At 44.0% G+C, this 20635-nt stretch overlaps 1 protein-coding gene across 1 annotated transcript in view; it reads left to right on the top strand.

Annotated features, from left to right (window-relative positions):
- LOC122816990 (protein MTSS 1-like) overlaps positions 1-20635 on the top strand; it is a gene marked incomplete in the record, with an annotated part of 941883 nt that overhangs the window by 447686 nt on the left and 473562 nt on the right. Inside the window, 1 exon segment of the mRNA XM_044090103.1 lies at positions 8638-8729. Within this exon segment, the coding sequence (XP_043946038.1) occupies positions 8638-8729 (92 nt within the window).

Below are 20635 nucleotides of genomic sequence, written 5' to 3'. Positions count from 1 at the left end.
AAATCTAATGGACCCACACGAGTGGAAACTGGAACCCAAATCATTCAAGCTTCTGATCCACAGGTGGGGGGCACCAGAGGTGGACCTCTTTGCTTCCCCTCAGAACTATCAGTTGAGCAAATGTTGCATCAAAACTCCCACCAGCCAAGCATGGAAAGTGGATGCTCTGTCCTTTTACATGGGAAAACCTCTTAATCTATGCCTTTTCCTCCTCTGCCCCTCCTCACCTAGGTTCTACTAAAGATCAAACGGGGCAAGCCAAGGGCCATCCTGATTGCACCAGACTGGCCACGGTAGCACTGATACCCACTTTTGCAGTCTGACAATACTGCCACCATGGCACCTGCCTCAGACCCCCTCCCTGCTGTCCCAGCAGGAGATCCAGATTTTGCATCCTCAGCTACAAACCCTGAACCTAGAAGCCTGGCTCATCCCCTGAACTCATCACCAGCAACCCTCAGTAAACAGGTGCTGGGTTTCATCCTTAAAGCAAGGAGGCCTAATACTAAAAAATCCTATTCAGAAAAGTGGAAAAGATGCTGTTCTTGGAGCCAGTCTCAGGGAATGGACACAACCGTTCCCAGCTTACCTCATATACTACATTATTTAACAGAAGTGCTCCACAAAGGCCTATCCTTCTCTTCAATTTAATATTCATGCCTCTTCTATGTCTGCTCATTATAATACTGAGCCACCGCTCTTCTCTCATCTTCTGGTCAAACAGTTCCTGAGAGGAGCCAAAAATTTAAGACTTCCCAGGAGAGCTCCCACTCCAGCCTGGGACCTTAACTTTGTATTGGAAAAACTCAACGTTTCCACCCTTTGAACCTGCTGCTTCAGCAGTGTTAAAATTCCTCTCCTGGAAAACAGCTTTACTTCTAGCCATCACTTCAGCAAGAAGTGTCTGAATTGCAGGCCCTTATGGCCGTGGAACCCTTCATTATCTTCCATGCGGACAGGGTTTCCCTCAGGACTAACCCATTATATATGCCCAAGGTGGTATCTAGTGGGTCTTTAAACCAGTCCATTCATTTGCCAACCTTTTTCCGTAATCCTCAGAATAAAGGGAAAGGATCCTGCACTCCCTAGACGTGCACAGGCAACTTAGGTTCTATCTGAGCAAGACTAAACCTTTCAGAAAATTTGACCAGCTGCTAGTCAGCTTTGCTACAGGGGCAGAGAGGGCAAGGCCATTTCAAAGCTACGATTTCTAAATGGATAGCGCACTGCATCCATTTCTGCTACAAACACCATGGGAAACCTACCCCACAGGGGATCAGAACACATTCCTCTAGGGCTACATCAGCCTCTACAGCATTTCTCAGGGGAGTCCCTACCAGGGATATCCTGGAACCTGCAACCTGAAGCTCTGTACACACCTTTGCCAAGCATTACCACTTACCTATCTTTTCTAAATCCAGAGCTGGATTTGCCACAGCAGTCTTACCGGGCCTGATTGCCAGCCATAATGCTTCTTAACTTCCTCCACCCTTCCTCAGCTTTGGGAATCAACCCAAATCTGATGATTGCAACAGTGAAACATGAAGAGCATAGTACAGTTATGTACACTTACCATAAATGTAGATGTTCGAGTGTATTCACTGTTGCAGTCCTGGTTACCCTCCCTCCAGCCCCCTGACTTCTCTATACTTCTACCTATTCTTTTTTTGTTTGGCCATATCTTATAACATTGGTATTTACTTTCTACTGGGGGTGTTCCACACCATGTAATTGCTTCCTATTGTGGGGGCTCCTGACATCTGGGGCAAGAAAAACTGACGTAATGGCATTGGCTGCATGTTTTATACCCCTGATGACCTGACGTCATGGAAGAAGTGACAGCATCCAACGCAGAAATCCCAAGACTCTGGTATTCAGGCAGACTGAGGGCTACCTGTAGACAGAGAGAACCCAAATGTGATGACTGCAACAGTGAATACACTCGAACATCTACATTTATGGTAAGTGTACACAACTGTACTTTCTGTATATTTAGCAATCCACAGTATATCTTTAGACCATCCCGTTAACACTAACACAATGTTTTGTAGCCCCAGACTTTATCTGCATTTTTGGGTAAGGGACTAGTAAGTGGTGTACGGTTTGTGGACTTAGTAGCACTCTTTATGTGGTTGACCTCATGCTGCTCCATAGCTGAGCTTTTCAACTCCTTCTCCTCCTTTGAAACCACCAGTTTAAAAATTTGTATACTGCCAATTTTGGTCCCATACTGTTTTTCCTGTTAGTATTAATAACCATCTGTCAGAGTTCCCTAGCCTTAAAATTATTTTGCATGCTGATGACCTTTCTTCTCAAAGAAGGTGAACTTAGTATCAAAATCCAGTGCAATTTTCAAAACCAACTTAATGTCTGTCATTAGTTTCTTAAAAACAAGCTCATAACTACATGCAGCAAAAACCTGTCTGTTTTACATGTTCACCCTTGTTCAGCTAAGTAATCTCTGGAGAATGTTTGCATTTGATTATGGTTTGACTGGCCTTGTAAGAGCCGTTTTCAGTGGAAGCCTGGGGAGAGAAGCTTAACAAAATTATACATTGACGATAAGAAAAAAATGTGTACAATACAGAAAAATATAATACAACACAACACAATTAATGACTTAGCATGATGGCTTTTTAGGACAATGGAGAAAGAGTAGTTACAAATCAGGGTAAAATATGTTAGTGTGCAAAGAGGAGGAGAGAGATGCGATGTTAGTGAGAAGTGAAACGGTTATAATTGAAGAGACAGGACAGCAAGGCAATATTAAAGGGAAGATTGTTAGAGCAATTTGCAGAGAGGAGTTTAGTGAAAGTGGAAAGTAAGTTTAAAGTTGGGAGAGATTAAGATTGGAGATTTCTAGGATAGTAAAGTGCAGACAGCATGATTCGAGGGAGAGTTTGGAGTTAAGGAAACAACATTTGGATGTAATATAAGTAGCAGAAGAAAAGCAAATGAAATAATTGAGTTTAGGCAGGTAAGTTAGAACAAGAGCAGTGCCTGGAATTAAATGGGTAATCCTTTCTTTTGACTTTGAAGCAGATAAGATGGATATCAGCCTAATAGTGGTAGGGAGGGTATTCCACAATTTAGATGCACAAGTGAAAAATAGGGAGACACTAAAGATACTGCATGAGTATCCTTTTTTTTCTGGTAATTGCTGTTTTTTTTATTACAAGAAACATCTTTATTGAATTATGACTTATGATCTAGGCAATCTTAGGACAGTGAGGGAAACATACTCACAAGTAATTATGTTGCGTAGATGGAAAGAGTACTTTGAAGAGCTGATGAATGAAGAGAATGAGAGAGAGAGATGGTTGGATGATGTGGGATAATGAATCAGGAAGTGAAGCAGATTAGCAAGGAGGAAGTAAGGACAGCTATGAAGAGGATGAAGAATGGAAAGGCTGTTGGCCCAGATGACATACCAGTGGAAGCATGGAGGTGCTTAGGTGAAATGGCAGTGGCATTTTAATCAGATTGTTTAAGGAAATTTTGGAACGTCAGAGGATGCCTGAGGAGTGGAGAAAGTGTTTTGGTACCTATCTGTAAGAATAAAGGTGATGTGCAGAGCTGCAGTAACTACAGAGGGATAAAATTGATCAGTCACAGCTTGAAGTTATGGGAAAGAGTAGTGGAAGCTAGGTTAAGAAGGGAAGTGATGATTAGTAATCAGCAGTATGGTTTCATGCCAGGAAAGAGCACTACAGATGCAATATTTCCTCAGAGTGTTGTTGGAGAAATACAGAGAAGGTCAGAAGGAGTTGCATTGTGCCTTTGTGGACTTAGAGAAAGCAATATGACAGGGTGCCTGGAGAGGAGTTGTGGTATTGTATGAGGAAGTCTGGAGTGGCAGAGAAGTATGTAAGAGTGGTACGGGATATGTACAAGGGTAGTGTGACATTGGTGAGGACTGTGGTGGGAGTGACAGACAGATACGTTTAAGGTGGAGGTGGGATTACATCAAGGATCAGCTCTGAGCCCTTTCTTATTTGCAGTGGTGATGGACAGGTTGACAGATGAGATTAGACAGGAGGCCCCATGGACTATGATGTTTGCAGATAACATTGTGATATACAGTGAGAGTAGGGACCAGGTTGAGGAGACCCTGGAGAGGTGGAGATATGCTTTAGAGAGGAGAGGAATGAAGGTCAGCAGGGCTAAAACAGAATATATGTGTGTAAATGAGAGGGAGGGTAGAGGAGTGGTGAGGATGCAGGGAGTAGAATTGGTAAAGGTGGATGAGTTAAGTACTTGGGATCAACAGTTCAGAGTAATGGTGAGTGTGGAAGAGAGGTGAAGAGGAGAGTACAGGCAGGGTGGAATGGGTGGAGAAGTGTGTCAGGAATGATTTGTGACAGACTGGTACCAATAAGAGTGAAAGGGAAGGTCTACAAGAGGGTAGTGAGACCAGCTATGTTATATGGGTTGGAGACGGTAGCATTGTCGAAAAGGCAGGAGTCAGAGCTGGATGTGGCAGAGTTAAAGATGTTAAGATTTGCACTGGGTGTGACTAGGATGGACAGGATTAGGAATCAGCCAGCTCAGGTTGGACTGTTTGGAGACAAAGCAAGAGAGGCGAGATTGCGTTGGTTTGGACATGTGCTGAGGAGGGATGCTGTGGGTATATTGGGAAAAGGATGCTAAGGATGGAGCTGCCAGGTAAGAGGAAAAGAGGAAGGCCTAAGATGAGGTTTATGGATGTAGAGAGAGAGGACATGCAGGCGGTTGGTGTGAAAGAGCATGTTGCAGAGGACATGAAGAAATGGAAATGGATGATCCGCTGAGACGACCCCTAACGGGAACAGCCGAAAGAAGATGATGATGATGATCTAGGCAGTCTTACATTTATATGAATAAAAACAAACAATATTGATATAATTTCTGTTGAAAACATTGTACATCATATATAATCTTCTATAAAGAACAGTATATAGCTCATGCAATTCCTGCCTTCCCATATACCTCATTCTTCAAAACATTATTTTGCATGTATTGTTCCCACAATTCCCATTTTTTGTGTAATTTGCTCCTGCCCTTTTTTAAAGAATCCCACTTTATCTCAGTTACTGTATTCACTACTTGTAGTATGGTTGGTTTAGACTTTGATTTACATTTTCTAATAGATGCGTAGTTGGCAACCACCCAAATTAAACTTTTCTAGGCCTTACCATGTCTAAGCAATTCCGATTCTGTATCGCAGTTAAAAAAAAAAATAATAATTTCCTTAGTTAAACCAATGTGTTCACCTAGTATTTTCGACAGAGTAGTCTAAAGGGAATTTCTGTAGTCTGCCATCTCATTACACTCCCATAAATATGTTCCCAGTTATGTCTTTCTTCCTCATCACACCTCCAATGTTTGCAGTCTACCAGAGGAAAAATTCTTTGGAGTCTGTTTAGAGTATAAAAATGCCTATGCATGCACTTCCAATCAAAAATCATACATCTGAATTTATTACATATTTGGGAGCCATACATATTATCCTCCCATTGATGTTCTTCTTGTTTCACTGTTGCAGTCATTACTTAAATGTTAAATCTAGCACAAAACCGACAGCAAGGCACGTTATGATCTAGGCCTAGGCAAGGTATACAGTACAAATGAAAATCCTTATGAGGTATTTGCTTCCCACAAGTAATGCAATTATTAACTTTTACTGACATCAGTAAGGAGTAAGAAAAAGTTTCCCCAACGGGGTACTTAGCTTTAGTTTGAAGACTTCGGTTCTGAAACTCGAATGCGAAAATTTCAGGAGTTGGCCGACCGGCACTTGCGAACTGCTTCTGCTTTGGGCACCGTGCGGCAAGAAAGTCTGAATAAAATGGTGTCTGCTGCATGTTTTATACCCCTGACAACCTGACATCATGGAAGAGGAGACAGCAACTGATGCAGGACCCAAGACTTTGTTATTCAGGCCGACTGAGGGCAACCTGCCAGCAGATTACCCAAATGTAATGACTACAACAGTGAATACACTCTAACATCTACATTTATGGCAAGTGTACACAACTGTACTTTCCTTTGTGAATTGCTTATCTAGTCTGTCTTCACTATCCTTTTTATCCTCCTCTGATTGATTCCTGTAGTCGTTCGTCATGCAGTATTTTATGCACCCTACTAATTATCCCTTTTGTAACATCACCTTCTGTTATATATTCTGTTAATGTTGGTCTTTCAGTTAGGATCCTTTTATTCCTTTCTTTTTGCCTGTACTCTGATATCAATCCTTGATAGGGAAAGCAATGCCTAGCCTGCAGCCCAGAGGTATTCTTGGCCTCTTCCCATTCTATTAACTTTCCTTCTCTAATTATTTTCTCCCAATACCTCAGTTCCTTTGACAGTTTTCTTCAGTAAATTCCATTCCCGTTTACCTATTTGCTGTACCCCTAATTGCAGTCATCTATATCTACAGAAGATGTGGCATTACTGCAGTGCCTCTAAGTTGCATGTGGAGTTTGACATGTCCAGGTTGCAAGTACTCTTGCATTCTCTTAGGATCACTATTGTGGCTGCACATACCTTCCTAACAGAGTGGACATCTGTGGGCTTTTTTTTTTTTTTTTTGATTGTCAGGGTTAATCTGTCAGTTGTCCTCCACCTTTGAATGCTATTTTCCCCTACCTCATCCTGTCATCACTGCAGTTTACTCTTACCTGCAGTCATAGCTAGCAAGGTTAACATCTACATGACCTGCCTGGCAAGGACACATACTGTCACTCTGATGAGCGGTTCTAGTGAGCCCTGTCATTGTAAATGTAGTCTTTATTTTAAGTTTAACCAATCTTTCCTTTGTTTGACAATGGTTCTTTAACAGTGGTAGGTTTACAGGTAGTCATAGTTAAAATTTTCAACATGTGATTAATCCATTTCAGTGACTGGTGTTGTGTTTTGCTATTTAATGAACTTTGGAGTGGAAAAGAGACGAGAGCTTATTTGCAGCTGTGTGAAGGGGGATCTATGCAAACTCTAGTGTAACCAGGCATATGTCACGTATACCACACCATGCACTTTTTAAATATATTTTATACAATGAGACATGTTAGAATTTTTTAACTGAAATTTGTCTGATATATGACTGTCATACCTCTCAACCTCTTAGCACTAGAAATCTGGACAAAGCCGAAAATAATGGAAGGAGAGAGACCCAAAAATAGCGACGTATTTTTAGTATTGCTTATATAAACTTAGAAAGTTGCTAAAATAACAGGCTGTGTTTAGTATGCATTTTCATAAGGCTATGAAGTTTGTAACTCAAATGTCTGTCATTGTTTAGTGACTTTAGTCCTCAGTGATTTACCAGAAAAACACAATTTGAGTTCACACCAAAAATATGAGTCAGAACTCTGGACAGTTGAGAGGCATGAATAGTGTATATTTTGTTAAATGTCCCATCCCACGACACACACAGCTAAATGAATTTTATTTTTGCTTAAGCCTGTTCTTCATGAGTTTGGAGGGCTGCATTTTAGAGGGGGAAACATTTTTGAAGCTGACATAGAGTTGCAAAAATCTCAGTTAAAACTCCTGTATGCAGGTATGTCTTACCTGTTCTCTCCAACTTGACTAGACAAGGTCTGCTTTTTGTAAGCTGATTTCAGCCTTTACTTTTCTTTGTATCCCATGTCAAAGGACTGAAGAAAATTTATTATGGCCATATTTGTGTTAGTGACATCAAAATTGGCGGTCTGTAGTATACATTGGTTTGAAATGTTTTTTAGGTTCCTTTTGCCTTGTGGCTCATGTTTTGTGTACGTGAAATACTGAGACCTCTTTGGAAACTTTAATGCTTTCATAGCTTAGCATTGTAGTCTTGGTATGCCTTTGCAGTTATTTTCAGAATAATTGGCTATGCTGATTTTTGGGTTTTGAATGACCAAAAGTTGTATGTTGCTATTCTACCGTACATTGACATGTTATAATTCAACACCTACATAATACAGCATTATAATTTACCATTTTTCCTTTTATTCTTGCCTATTGCAGCATGCTCACAAATTAACTTTTTTAGTCATTGCATGCAGCATTATACTGCGGTGGTGCAGCGGTAGCATTGTTCCCTCACAGCAAGAGGTTCTCCCGTTCGATTCTCGGCTGGAGTGCTGGGAGTGTCTTCTGTGTGGAGTCTGCATGTCCTCCCCGTGGTTGGGTGGGCGTTTGAAAGACATGAGTAAATGGGCATGCCTTCGTTGAAGGTTGAACGTCGAGCTGGCACCTCGGCGTTCATGAAAATCTACTTGCGATCATTAGCAGACCGGAGTTCCGCTGTGGCGACCCCTAACTGGGAAAAGCCGAAAGACAACAACAGTCATTGCATGCAGCAGTACTGTACATAATGAGGAGTTCCATTATGTGCTAAAATGTGCGTTTTTCTACCTCTGTTTATGGATTCCAGGTTTCGGTACTGTTTGGGAGTGTTCAGTTTTTAGTATTTTGTGTTACAGTAGGTTGCATGTTATTAAAATACAAATATTTAGCATGTTTTTTTCTTTTTAATATTTAACTGTCCTTGACAGAACCATGTTGCCTGAAGGATTGGACAGTGAAGTTGTAAAAAGTTAGTCTGTAGAAGGAAGTTCTGACCCTTGATATCACTAACATGCGTTTCTTTTCTTTTTCTTTTTCTTTTTGCAGAATTCTAACAGACAGTTTAATAAACCCTTTGGAAGTTAAAATTGAAGAATGGAAGAAGGTGGCTAGTCAGATGGACAAAGACCATGCTAAAGGTTGGCATTCTGTTGTCATGGAAAATAACTAGTAAACTGGCTAAGTGTGTGAATAGGCAGTCACTTTTTTCAGCATTGGCTATGTCTTTGTGAAACTTTGTAGCTTTGTAAAAGGACTGTACTAAAATACCAGGATGCTTTCATCGTGACTGATATATGGTGTTTGTGGGGGGAGGGTTACAGTCAATTTTTACAGATCTTTAGAAATTGGAAGAATGTGACATATAGTTTAATTTTGTCAATGTAACACTTAAGGTTTGAAGTCGTAATTAAAAATGTTTTCCTTTGGTGTCTGATTTTCTTTTGTAATATTCATTAATTTGCCATTTAACTTTCTAGGAAAAAAAAGCCAGCAGCCCCCCCCCCCATGTTCTTTTTTCCTGCATTGCCATCTCATTAAATGTCATGTATACTGCACATTATGAAGGATTGCATGAAGAGAAGTCTAGGAAAGTGGAGTTGTGGAGTTGTCCTTTACACATAAGACTGAAAAAAGTCATAATCCATCCAAGTTTACATAGTGTTTTTCATGTGATATATCCTAAAGCACTTTATACAGATAGTGGTAGACTGATAGTTAAAGTGACTGACTGTGTGATAACAGCCAGCCTGTACTATATCATCTGCTTACAACTTAGTGGTTGCATTCACTGATTTATGGGAAGTGTAATGTTATCAAGACACTGTGGAAACTCATTTTAACTTTATTTCTTGGGTTTTAATTTTCACTAGATCCCCATGAGACTAATTCTTGCTTGATTGATTTTGGGAGGGTCGATGACTTTATTTTAACATCTCAACTGGAAGGTCAGTAATGGAGAATCTCTAAAGTGGCATTCAGTTGCTGTTGTGTCAGTATGCCATCAACAATAGCATGTTACTGGATCTTAAACTTCTGATTCAGAAAATGTGCTACCAACTGCATCACAATCGTATGTCAATATGTTGAAGACCTTGGGTAAAGGTAGAGGTGCAGTATAACTTGGTTGTCTGTGGTTGTACTCTTGGTAATGTTACATTTGACTGACTAGTAGATTTGTTGAAGTATGTGGCACACATTAAAATCGGTAACCGGTTTAATTCTGTACCACTTTTACCTGCAAAATGCACAGGTAATCTAGTGACTTTTCTTCGCCCGTTGTACTGCTAGCCATTGGTTGCAGGTTGTACTCTAAACTCTATGTGCAAAATTGCAGAGTATTTTGATGTAATTGAGATGCATTTACAAACCATGTTTGTACTTCCTTTTGAACTGTGAAATGGTTCTATTTCCTGAATAGGACTGAAGTCATAACCTGTAATACTGGCGCTTGAGCACAGCCTACAAAACACTATTTAGTCTTCCATGTTGCTGTCCTTGAGTTGATATTAAAATGAAGGGTTACTGGCAGTTACAGCTGACCTCGAAAACAAAGATATCTACTTTAATTACTTTATCTGGCCATTGTGAATTACTGAACTACCCTTTGGAATACAGAATGTGTCAAAGCCCTGCCAATGGCATATCAAATCTTGAGAGCAGAGACTAACTTTACTTTGTCCTGTATGAATTATATCTGTACTGGGAGCCAGACATGACTAAAGAATGGCCAGCATTTTCAGAAGTTTGAATGTCAAGCTTTTGCTATCCATTGATCTTGAAGTTAGACTCCCATGCTGTGTGTTATCACCTGCGGTATCAGTTGCTTTTGTGAAACTAGAGAGAGAGATGTGCATTTAACTCTAAATGGCAGTTTATGTAATATAAATTTGTCCTCAGTTGTAAACACTGTCCCTGTTTTTCTGCCTAGTGTCTGCAAGTCTACACCCCCCACACACAGGTTTTGAGCTCACAATAAAGCTCAGTGGTAAGACTCCTATCTTGATGGCCACGAAGGGAAGTTCAGTCCCATTCCTATGCCATGCACTGCACTGCAAGTTCACCTTCATCCCAGCAACCTAATGGTCAAACTCCAGTCTTCCGCCAGTAGGGGTGTCTGGGGGTATTGATTTTAGTTCTAGTTCGGATTCTCTTCCCATGCAGAGCATTTCAGTCATGTTCTGCATGGGAAGAGACAATGCAGAACTTTTCAGTCATGTTGTCCACATGGCATTTGATGCACTGAATTCTTGTGTGCTGACTTCTGACTAGTGCCACAGAAACACACACAGACACCTGCACACTACTCGAAGTGCCCCAACTCTGTGCCGTGACTCTTCACAGAGCTGCAGCCAGTACCCCGGCCTTCAGTGATCTAGTGCAGCAGTGGGCAGATCTCTTTCCCTGTATGCACAGTAGATGAGAAGGCAGTGGGTACTCATTTCTGTCTTGTCTGTATCACTATTTTCAGGGATTTATCCATTTGTGCCATGGAGCCAGCATTAACAAGCCCATCGTTTTCCAGTTGTTTACAGAGAGGTACACATCAGGCACAGAAGCACAAGTTCAGCAGTAAGAAGTTGAGAACTGTCAGGAATGGCAAAACTGTTTTCCCTTTTAACACTGGTTAGATGATGACAGTCATGGTGAGACTGCAAAGGTGGTGGCTACCCTGGCACTGGTTAACCTGCAGCCAGATGACAGTTGAGAGTATTTTTCGGGCATTGGGGCTTTCTATAAAGTTATTTACTGAGAGCAGCACAGTTCCTCTTAGGCGAGAGCGTAAAACAGCATGTACATCTCTTAAGGTAGTAACTTTTTGATTAGCACTTCCAGCCAGAAATGCAAGCTCCAAAGTCGTGGATCTTAATTGCCTGAAAAGTAAACTCTGATTTAGACAAAAGCAGAGAATTTTGAAACTCTGTGTTATACGGTTGATGTGTTTGCTTTGCAAGTGGCATTCCTTCACTTGATCTTCCTGTTGTTTGGAGGAACTGTGCCTCTCACGCTCCTGATACTTAACTATGATGATGTTATACTTTGCAGTGATCAGTGTACTTCAAGGTGATGTATCCTTGGACTTGACCTGTATTACTCCAAGTTTGCACATGTTGTTCTGCTACTCTGAGGATCAACAGACCTCTTATAAGGAGGCTAGATGTGATTCCAGTTCGCAAAAAATAGGAGCCTTAGAACAATAGGAAAACTTCAACTAGATAGCCTTATGATGGATATCCTTGTAAAGAAAACATTTGCTACAGTCTTAAGGACTGGAAAAAGAACAAGACACATTATAACATGGATCCATAATGGGAAAAATCATAAAAAGAACATCTGATGGATTGTCTTGACTTTTTTGACAAAGTTTATAACCCAGGCTGGTGCTTCTGACAAGTGAAAGTCACATTGTGGATAAATGTGATAGTGCATATGTGGATGTTCTTCGTGTTTCACTGTTGCAGTCATTACAATTGTTATCCTGCTGGCAGGCTACCCTCAGTCGGCCTGAATTCCAAAGTCTTGGTCCGGCGTCGGTTGCTGTCGCCTCTTCCCTGACGTCAGTGCGCCAGGGGTATAAAAGATGCAGCCAAAGTCATTTTCTTCAGTCTTTCTTGCCGCGCGGTAGTGCCGGTTGGCCGACTCCTGAGATTTTTGTGTTCGAATTTCAGATCCGAAGTCTTCAACATAAGCCAAGTACCCCGTTGGGGAAAACTTTTTTCTTGCTCCAGACCGATGTCAGAAAAAGTTAATAATTATATTTCTTGTGGGAAGCAAATACCTCATAAGGATTTCTATTCTTACTGTATTCCTTGCCTAGGCCTTGACCATGACGTTGTTTGTTGTCGGTTTTGTGCTGGATTTAACCAGCGCACTATAAAATGCCGGTACGATTTTGCTTTTCACTATTTTGGCAGAAGATTTAATTACACAATGCCATCCGATAGCCAACCGACTACCGCAATTTACAAGAAACGCAAAGAAAAAGAAAAGGACAGGCATCCGAGGTCTAAAACCGGCAAGGCTTCTAAGCCAGTCGCCGGTTCACCGGCTCTCAGTGCGGTGCTTTCGCAGCCCCTGACACCTGCTACTTTGGACCTGCAGGCCGCTATAGACTCCCATATGGAGTCGCCTAGGCCGCTGGAAGCTCAAGGTATTGGACCTTCGGAAACTATACCCTCCGATGGGTCCGGAGCCCTGAGCAGGCATCGGCTTCTGAGGATGTTTTCAGACCTACTCAATTGTACATAAAAGTGACTCCAGCTACAAAGGCAAAGACTAAAGCATCTTTAAAGACAAAGAGACAAGTACAGCAGCCTCATGGTCAGGCTTCCATGCCCAAAAAACAGATGCTCAAAATGGCCGAAGACTTAATTATTTTGATCAGGGGTTCCCATCCCTCTCCTGATAAGAGGCCTAGGCAAGAGACAGAATATAAATCTTCAGATCAGGTTTCTATTTCTTCAGATTCCTCTTCTGATCAGGAATACACTCTTCCTCCCTATGAGGATTCTGATACTGAAGAATCTATCCCTTCAGCCTCTCCTCCCAAGGATTACTCTTTTGGGGAAACCTTGCATACCATGAGGGAACATTTCCACTGGGAGAGCCAAGATTATTCTGAATCGAAGAAAAGGCTCAGAGACCTACTTTTACTCCCACAACACAGGCCCCTAGCTATTCCGCCTGTGTTGGACATTGTAGATGTATTTTCAGAGTCCAGTCTGACCCCTGACTCCTTACCTCCAGCTCCAGTTAAGCCGGACAGGTACTACAGGGTGCCTGACTCTCATAAATTCCTTTTCAAAAACCCTGCTGCTGACCCAGAAACTATTTCTCAAGGTCCCAAAGGGGTCAAGGCATCCACTACAAAAAACCCTACCCCCTCTGACAGGGATTCTAGGGCATTAGACAGATGAGGAAAGACCATTTACACCTCTGCTACCTTGGCTATAAGGGTTTAAATTGTCAGTTTCATATGCTCCAATATCAGCAATAGATTGTCACTGCTTAAACAGAAAATGTTGATAAATTCTGAAGGTGCAGAAAACAAAGAAATGCAGGATTTATTGCATGCAGCTGAGCAAGTTGGAAAGCATACTTTGCAATGTGGTTTTGATTCTTTGGAGGCCTCCTGCAGGGCCGCTGTCACGGGTTCTGTCATTAGGAGGCATGCTTGGTTAAAGGAACAAAATCTACCAGATCATGTTAAAGCAAAATTATTAGATGCTCCATTACAGCATGATACTTTGTTTGGTGTTAAAGCAGAAGAGGTGTTAAAGAAAATGGAGGACAAAGCTAAATCTATGCAAGCAGTCAAGGATTTCTTACAGGTACAGCCACCAAGATTTAGCAGACACTGGCCTACAAAGAATTGGTCCTTTCCAGTGTCAGACAGACCACAAAGGGGCAGATACAGACACCCAAGAGACAGATCCCAGCCCCAAGGTTCATACAGGTCTAAACAATGGGGTGCTTCTACCTCCAAAAGTGGAGAAGACAAATCGCAGCTGTACAGGAAACAGTCCCAGTGACTTCCCCCTGCCTGCGCCAAGCACTTATCTTCTGGCAGCACCTTTAGGGGGGAAACTAGCACTTTTTTCTCAAAATTGGCACATAATAACCCAGGACAAATGGGTCTTAGACAGTGTCACAGGGCTACAAGTTTCACTTTCATACCCTGCCAAGGGCAAACGGTTGCCCAGACCTACCAAAAAACCAATGGGCAGAGGCACAAATACAAGTCGCATCCCTCATGGACATGAGGGCCATTCAGCAAGTACCAGAACAAGAGCAGGGACAAGGATTTTATTCAGGACTGTTCTTGGTACCCAGAAAGGACAAAACCTGGAGACCGATACTGGACCTATCTATTCTAAACACATATCTGGATATACCAAAATTCAAAATGTTGACCTTACAGCAGCTTCTACCCATGCTGGGCAAGAAGGCTTGGCTTGTGACTTTAGACCTAAAGAGGCATACCTGCATGTCCCAATCAGACAAACATGCAGAAGATACCTCAGATTCAAAGCTGGCTCAATGCACTACCAGTTCTCTGCACTGCCCTTTGGCTTATCTACTGTGCCCAGGGTCTTCACAAAGTGCCTGGCACCAGTAATTGCATTCTGCAGACAAAGAGGAATGCAAATATATCCTTACTTGTTCGACTGCCTCGTACAAGCAGAGAACAAGGACATTTTACTACAGCATCTGGCGTTTGTAAAAAGATTACTACCATGCCTAGGGTACACAGTCAACGAGCAGAAATCAAAACTAGTACCCTCTCAAGAGATAATATTCCTGGGTGCAAGCTTAAATACAACTGCCCAGATGGCTTATCTCACGCCATTCAAACAAAGGCAACTGACTACGTATTTCAAACTGTTGGCAGCAAAGGTCCAGTTATCTGCAAGACGAATTCCGCAGGCTTTGGGCTTCATGGCATCCTGCATTCTACTAATTCCATATGCAAGACTGCATATGAGGAAACTTCAATGGTACCTAAAAAGTGTTTGGACTCAGCATTGCCGCAGCCTGGAAACAATAATTACTCTCATTCCCTGCCTGCAACAGGAGTTTCGATGGTGGGCGAAGACCTGTCACCAGAACAAGGGACAGCCATTCTCCTTACCCCCAGCCAGGCAGACATTGACAATGGATGCATCAGATTATGCCTGGGGGGGCACACATGGCAGGAAGATGTATTCAAGTCACATGGTCAGTCAACCAAATGCATCTACATATCAATCAGTCAAGAGATGCTAGCTGTTCAGAATGCCCTGACAGCCCTCAAGGACCTACTTCATCCGGGACAACTACTGATGGACAGACAATACCACGGTCACATGGTACATAAGCAGGGAGGCACTCATTCTTACCCCTTCTGCAGACTAGCCATGACTTTTTGGGACACAGCATTGACTTAGCAAGTACATCTGCAAGCACAATTCCTGCCAGGAAAGATAAATACTCTTGCAGGTGAACTAAGCAGAAACCTCATTGATCCCCATGAGTGGAAATTATTGATCCCCATGAGTGGAAATTGGATCCACAAGTCTTCAACGTAAGGAAATGGGGATGCCCGGACATAGACCTATTTGCCACTCCTCACAACTACCAACTAGAGATTCTGCACAAGGACTTATCACAGACACGCATGGAAAGTGGATGCCCTATCTTTCAGCTGGAAAAACTTAACAGTATATGCCTTTCCCCCACTGCCTCTCCTCCCCAAGCTACTCCTAAAGGTCAGACAAGAGAAGCCAAAAATGATACTGATTGCCCCAGACTGGCCCCGCCAGTACTGGTATCCAATCCTAAGGAACTTGTCACAGTGCCCAGCCTGGACTTAACTCAGATACCTCACCTACTGTCCCAGCAAAACAATCAGATCATACACAGCCAACTCAAGACCTTAAATCTGGCAGCATGGCGGATAATGTAGTCATACAAAACACACCTCTCACTAAAGCGGTGATGGATGTCATTTTGGAGGCCAGGAGGCTTGTACTAGAAAATCTTATGCTGGAAAATGGAAGAGATTCTGTGCCTGGAACTAGACACAAGTAATTGACACAGCAGTCCCAAATAGATTTTGCAATACTTAACTGAGATGCTGGACAAAGGCCTATCCTTCTCATCAATTAAAATTCATGCCTGTGCCATTTCGGCTCATTACAATACAGATCCACCAATCTTTTCTCATCCTTTATTAAGGCAATACCTCAGAGGAGCTAAAAATTTAAGGCCTCCAAGGAGATCACCAATACCTGCATGGGACCTCAATTATGTTTTGGAAAAACTCACTCTGCCCCCTTTTGAGCCAGCTGCTATGGCAGATATAAAAGTTTTTATCTTGGAAAACAGCTCTGCTCCTAGCAATAACCTCTGCAAGACGAGTCTCAGAGCTACAGGCACTCATGGCTGTGGAACCTTTTATCATTTTTTATCCAGACAGGGTTTCCCTGAGGACAAACCCGACATTTATGCCTAAGGTAGTGACCAGTGTGGCCCTTAACCAAACTATTCATCTGCCTACTTTTTATCCAAACCCACAGAATAAGGGGGAGAGAATTCTGCATTCTTTGGACATACACAGACAGCTACGCTTCTACCTGAACAGAACCAAAGCTTTCAGAAAGACTGAGCAACTACTAGTGGCATATGCTGCAGGATCACAAGGAAAGGCCATCTCAAAGCAGACTATTTCAAAGTGGATAAGTCACTGCTTTCATTTCTGCAATTCGCAATATGTTAAACCAGTGCCTAAAGGCATTGGGCTACATTCAACCAGAGCAGCAGCCACTTCAGCAGCCTTCCTCAGGGGAGTAGCAACCAAAGACATTCTAGGGGCTGCTACCTGGAGTTCAGTGCACACCTTTACAAAGCACTATCATTTACCACTCTACTCTAAATCCAGGGCAGGCTTTGCCACTGCAGTTCTGCAGGGCCTCATAGCCGCTCCTAATGCTATTTAGCTCCAGCCTCCCAACCATTGCTTTGGGATTCAACCCAAGTGTAATGACTGCAACAGTGAAACACTAAGAACATAGTACAGTTGTTTACACTTACCATAAATGTAGATGTTCAAGTGTATTCACTGTTGCAGTCCAGGTTACCCACCCACCATCCCCCATCTCTCTTTGCTGGAACTTAGCTGCACTTCTCTATTCTATACAACCTATGTGGTGTATTTGCTTGTAGATGAAGGTATAATATATTTTGGTACGTGCATGTTTTGTTGGCATATTTTTAGCCTTCCTTTTTGGGGGCACCTGACATCTGGGGCAAGAAAAACTGAAGAAAATGGCGTCGGCTGCATCTTTTATACCCCTGGCGCACTGACGTCAGGGAAGAGGTGACAGCAACCGACGCCGGACCAAGACTTTGGAATTCAGGCTGACTGAGGGTAGCCTGCCAGCAGGATAACCCAAGTGTAATGACTGCAACAGTGAATACACTCTAACATCTACATTTATGGTAAGTGTACACAACTGTACTTTCTCCCTTCTCATGAAGCAAGTTTTAGTGATTTGACTGGTGCCACTTTTTATTTTTATGACAGGAAATAGCACTTACTGGTGCCACCTTTTGTTTGATACTAATTTTGATTTAACAATCTGTTATCTCCAAGATTGGAAAAAATACTTTTTAATCAGGACTGCATCAAGCATTTGTCATGGAACCATAAAAAAATACAGCATTTTTTAGAGTGAGTATAGATTGCATCAACATTGCTAAAAGGGAGTTAGGCATTAACAAAGTGACCATCAGAGTTTAATACAGTGATTGATCCTTTTTGTTATAACACAGGAGAAGTATAGTTAAGAATTGCTGTTGCTACTGACACAAAGATTTGCAAAGTATCAGATGTAGTCCATACATGTAGAGGCAAATAAAAGTTAAAACTTTGAGAGATCAGATGCATAGTTGACCTGTGAAAAGAAGTACAGGTAAATGAGTCTTGAAAGACAGGCACACTCCAAGGAAACCGACTTTCCAAGGTGAAGTATATATCTGAAGTAGTTGACTTCATTTGTCAGCAACCTTTGGGATTCGGATCCGACCTCGGATTCGAGCCGGCAATCTTTCACAGCTTATATCCTCTTCTTCACCCATAATCTCCTGCCATCCCTGACTGATCTCAGATCTAGTTTGCCGTGCTTCTGTCAGCAGCTAGATTTTTGAGCTCCTGGTTTGTAGGGTCTTCGGAGTGTTTAGTGAGAGTTTTTAAAACTTTTTTTATTATCTTTAAGTGTGCGAGAGTGTTTTTGTGGTCAGGCTTCCCTTTTTAACTGATACCTTTAGTTAAACTTACCCTCCCTCCCCTTCGCTGGTGCGTAGCTTGTGTGTTTGGGGCCTAACGAGTGGGTTTTTTCTTTAAGATGTCTGAGGCCCCAAAACCCATTTTTTCTAAGTGCACCGAGTGTGGCTATAAGCTCTCCCCAGCGGATGGCCACACTCTGTGTTCTGTGCCTTGGGGTTGAACACCTTTCCTCTGGGTGTTCCATCTGCGCGGCGTTCAACCCCAGGGCACTGAAGGACCAGAGGTCGAAGCTGATCCTAGCGGGACTTTTGTCCTCTGATTCGGCTTCGGCCTCCGTTGCTTCTGTGGCCTCCTCCCCTGCTTCGGCGGCCACTCCTGCCTCTCTCCCTCCGGTCGGGACTCAATCTCCTGCTGCAGCTCCAGAGGAGAGGGAGGCCAGGAAAGAAGAAAGGAGGGAGAAGCACCACAAACAGCGGGCCAAGGCCTCCGCTTCGGCTCCCCCGGCTAAGCGGTCTTCTCCCTCCAGGGTTTCCCTGTCTCCTCCTCCTCTGATTCGGTCTCCGTGCTTCTCATCAGGCCCCGAGGAGGAGGAGACCCGTTCTCCTTCAAGGTCATCGAGGCGGCATTCCCAGCCAGCCTCGGTGGCCTCATCGAGATCGACCCATAGCCTTTCCGATGCAGATTTGGACCAGATGATGCGAAGTTTTCTCCAGGCCCAACTGCAGATGGGAGTGCTCCTGCCCCCCCCCCCCTCCGGGGAGTAAGCGCGACACCTTTCTTTGCCCCGATAGCTCCTTCTCCGACCTGCTTCCCGGGTTCGGAGCCGAGCAGCCTTGGAGCCGGAGGTGGGTCAGCGCCGACAGTATCGGGTACTTCGGCGCCGACTCTTCCCTCGAGCCTGTCAGGTCCGTTTTTGTCTGAGCCATGGGCTGAGCATCGGATCCGAGGGAATCAGTGTGTCTTCGGCTCCATCTAAATCGGAGCACACTGGCCCATCGGATCCGATGGCTTTGGCGCCGACCCCGATCCCTCCATCGGATCCGAGCGAGGGTTTGCTCTCTGATCCCAGAGAGAGCGGCTCTCCCTCGGCTTTCGATGTGGTGGAGAGGGCACTGTCGAGTGCTTCCAGGCCCCCCGGTCCTTGCTTCGGCTCTGCCCCGCACTCCCTCTCTGTTGGGTCCGGCTTCCATCACCCGGCCCCAGGGACAGCCTGCTTCGATGTCCCAGGTTGTTCCCTTGGAACAGGACGTGGCTGGTGAGACGTCCTCGGACATCCCCCCCCCCACGGAAATTCCTCACAAGCGAAAGTGCAAGAGGAGGCATGTGGACTCCCCCGAGTCCTTGACTGATGACAAGGATTTGGATGAAGGGGAAGGCTCCCCTAGGTCACCCCCCGAGGATGTCTCCTTCGGAGACATCATGGAAATGCTCAGGATCAGAGGGGGGTGGTCTGCCCCCAAGGCTTCCTCGGATGAATCCGTGTTCCTGGAGGCATTCAAAGCAGGCCCCGTCTACCTCTTGGGTGTCCCCTCCGCCCGACCCCTTAGTGGACCTTATTACCACTAGGGCGTGGAAGGAGCCGGACACTGTGGAGCCAGTCCCCAAATGCCCGGATAAAATCCTTAGTCCGCCCTCCGAGAGGTCCCATTGGAGCAAGGGTCCCCCCGTAGATGCCATGTTGGTGGCGGTGGCCACCAAGAGTGAATTAGCTCAGGAGAGCCCCTCGGTCCATCCACCGAGCATGGAGTCCCGTTTGATGGACCGTTTAGGGAAGCGGGCTTTTAGTTCAGCGACCTTCTCAGTGAGGTCTCTGAACTACATGGCACATGTTATTCGACTGCAGCGGGACCTTATCAAAGAGTACGCTGCATCGCCCCCGGAGTCCATGTCGGTGGAGGACAAGCAGTTGTACTCCACTCGGATGGCCACTCTCAGGTCCATATCTAACACCTCTATGCGGCTGTTGTCCCACGCCACAGAGGGAGCCCCTAGAGCTAGCGGAACAGGCCTCGTCATGCGGCATCAGGCCTGGCTCTGGCATTGCGATTTCGCGGAACCCTTCAAGGCCTCATTTGAGAATGCCCCTTTCGATGGTTCTGCCCTGTTTGGCAAGACCGTTCACGAGACTTTGGTCCAGAGCGAAAAGGATGGAAAGAAGTCTGCTGCCGGAGTCCGCTTCTCTGCTCCCCAGAGGTCCTTCTCCAAGAACCAAAAGGGACAGAAGAAGATGTGGTTCCGGAAGTCGCAACAATCCCAGTCGGCTCCGGACCCCCAGTCCTT

Source organism: Protopterus annectens, chromosome 12.part0 (assembly GCF_019279795.1).
Source record: "Protopterus annectens isolate FY-2018-M chromosome 12.part0, PAN1.0, whole genome shotgun sequence".
In the NCBI taxonomy this organism is placed as follows: domain Eukaryota; kingdom Metazoa; phylum Chordata; order Ceratodontiformes; family Protopteridae; genus Protopterus; species Protopterus annectens.
This window is presented reverse-complemented; position numbering and strand designations above follow the sequence as displayed.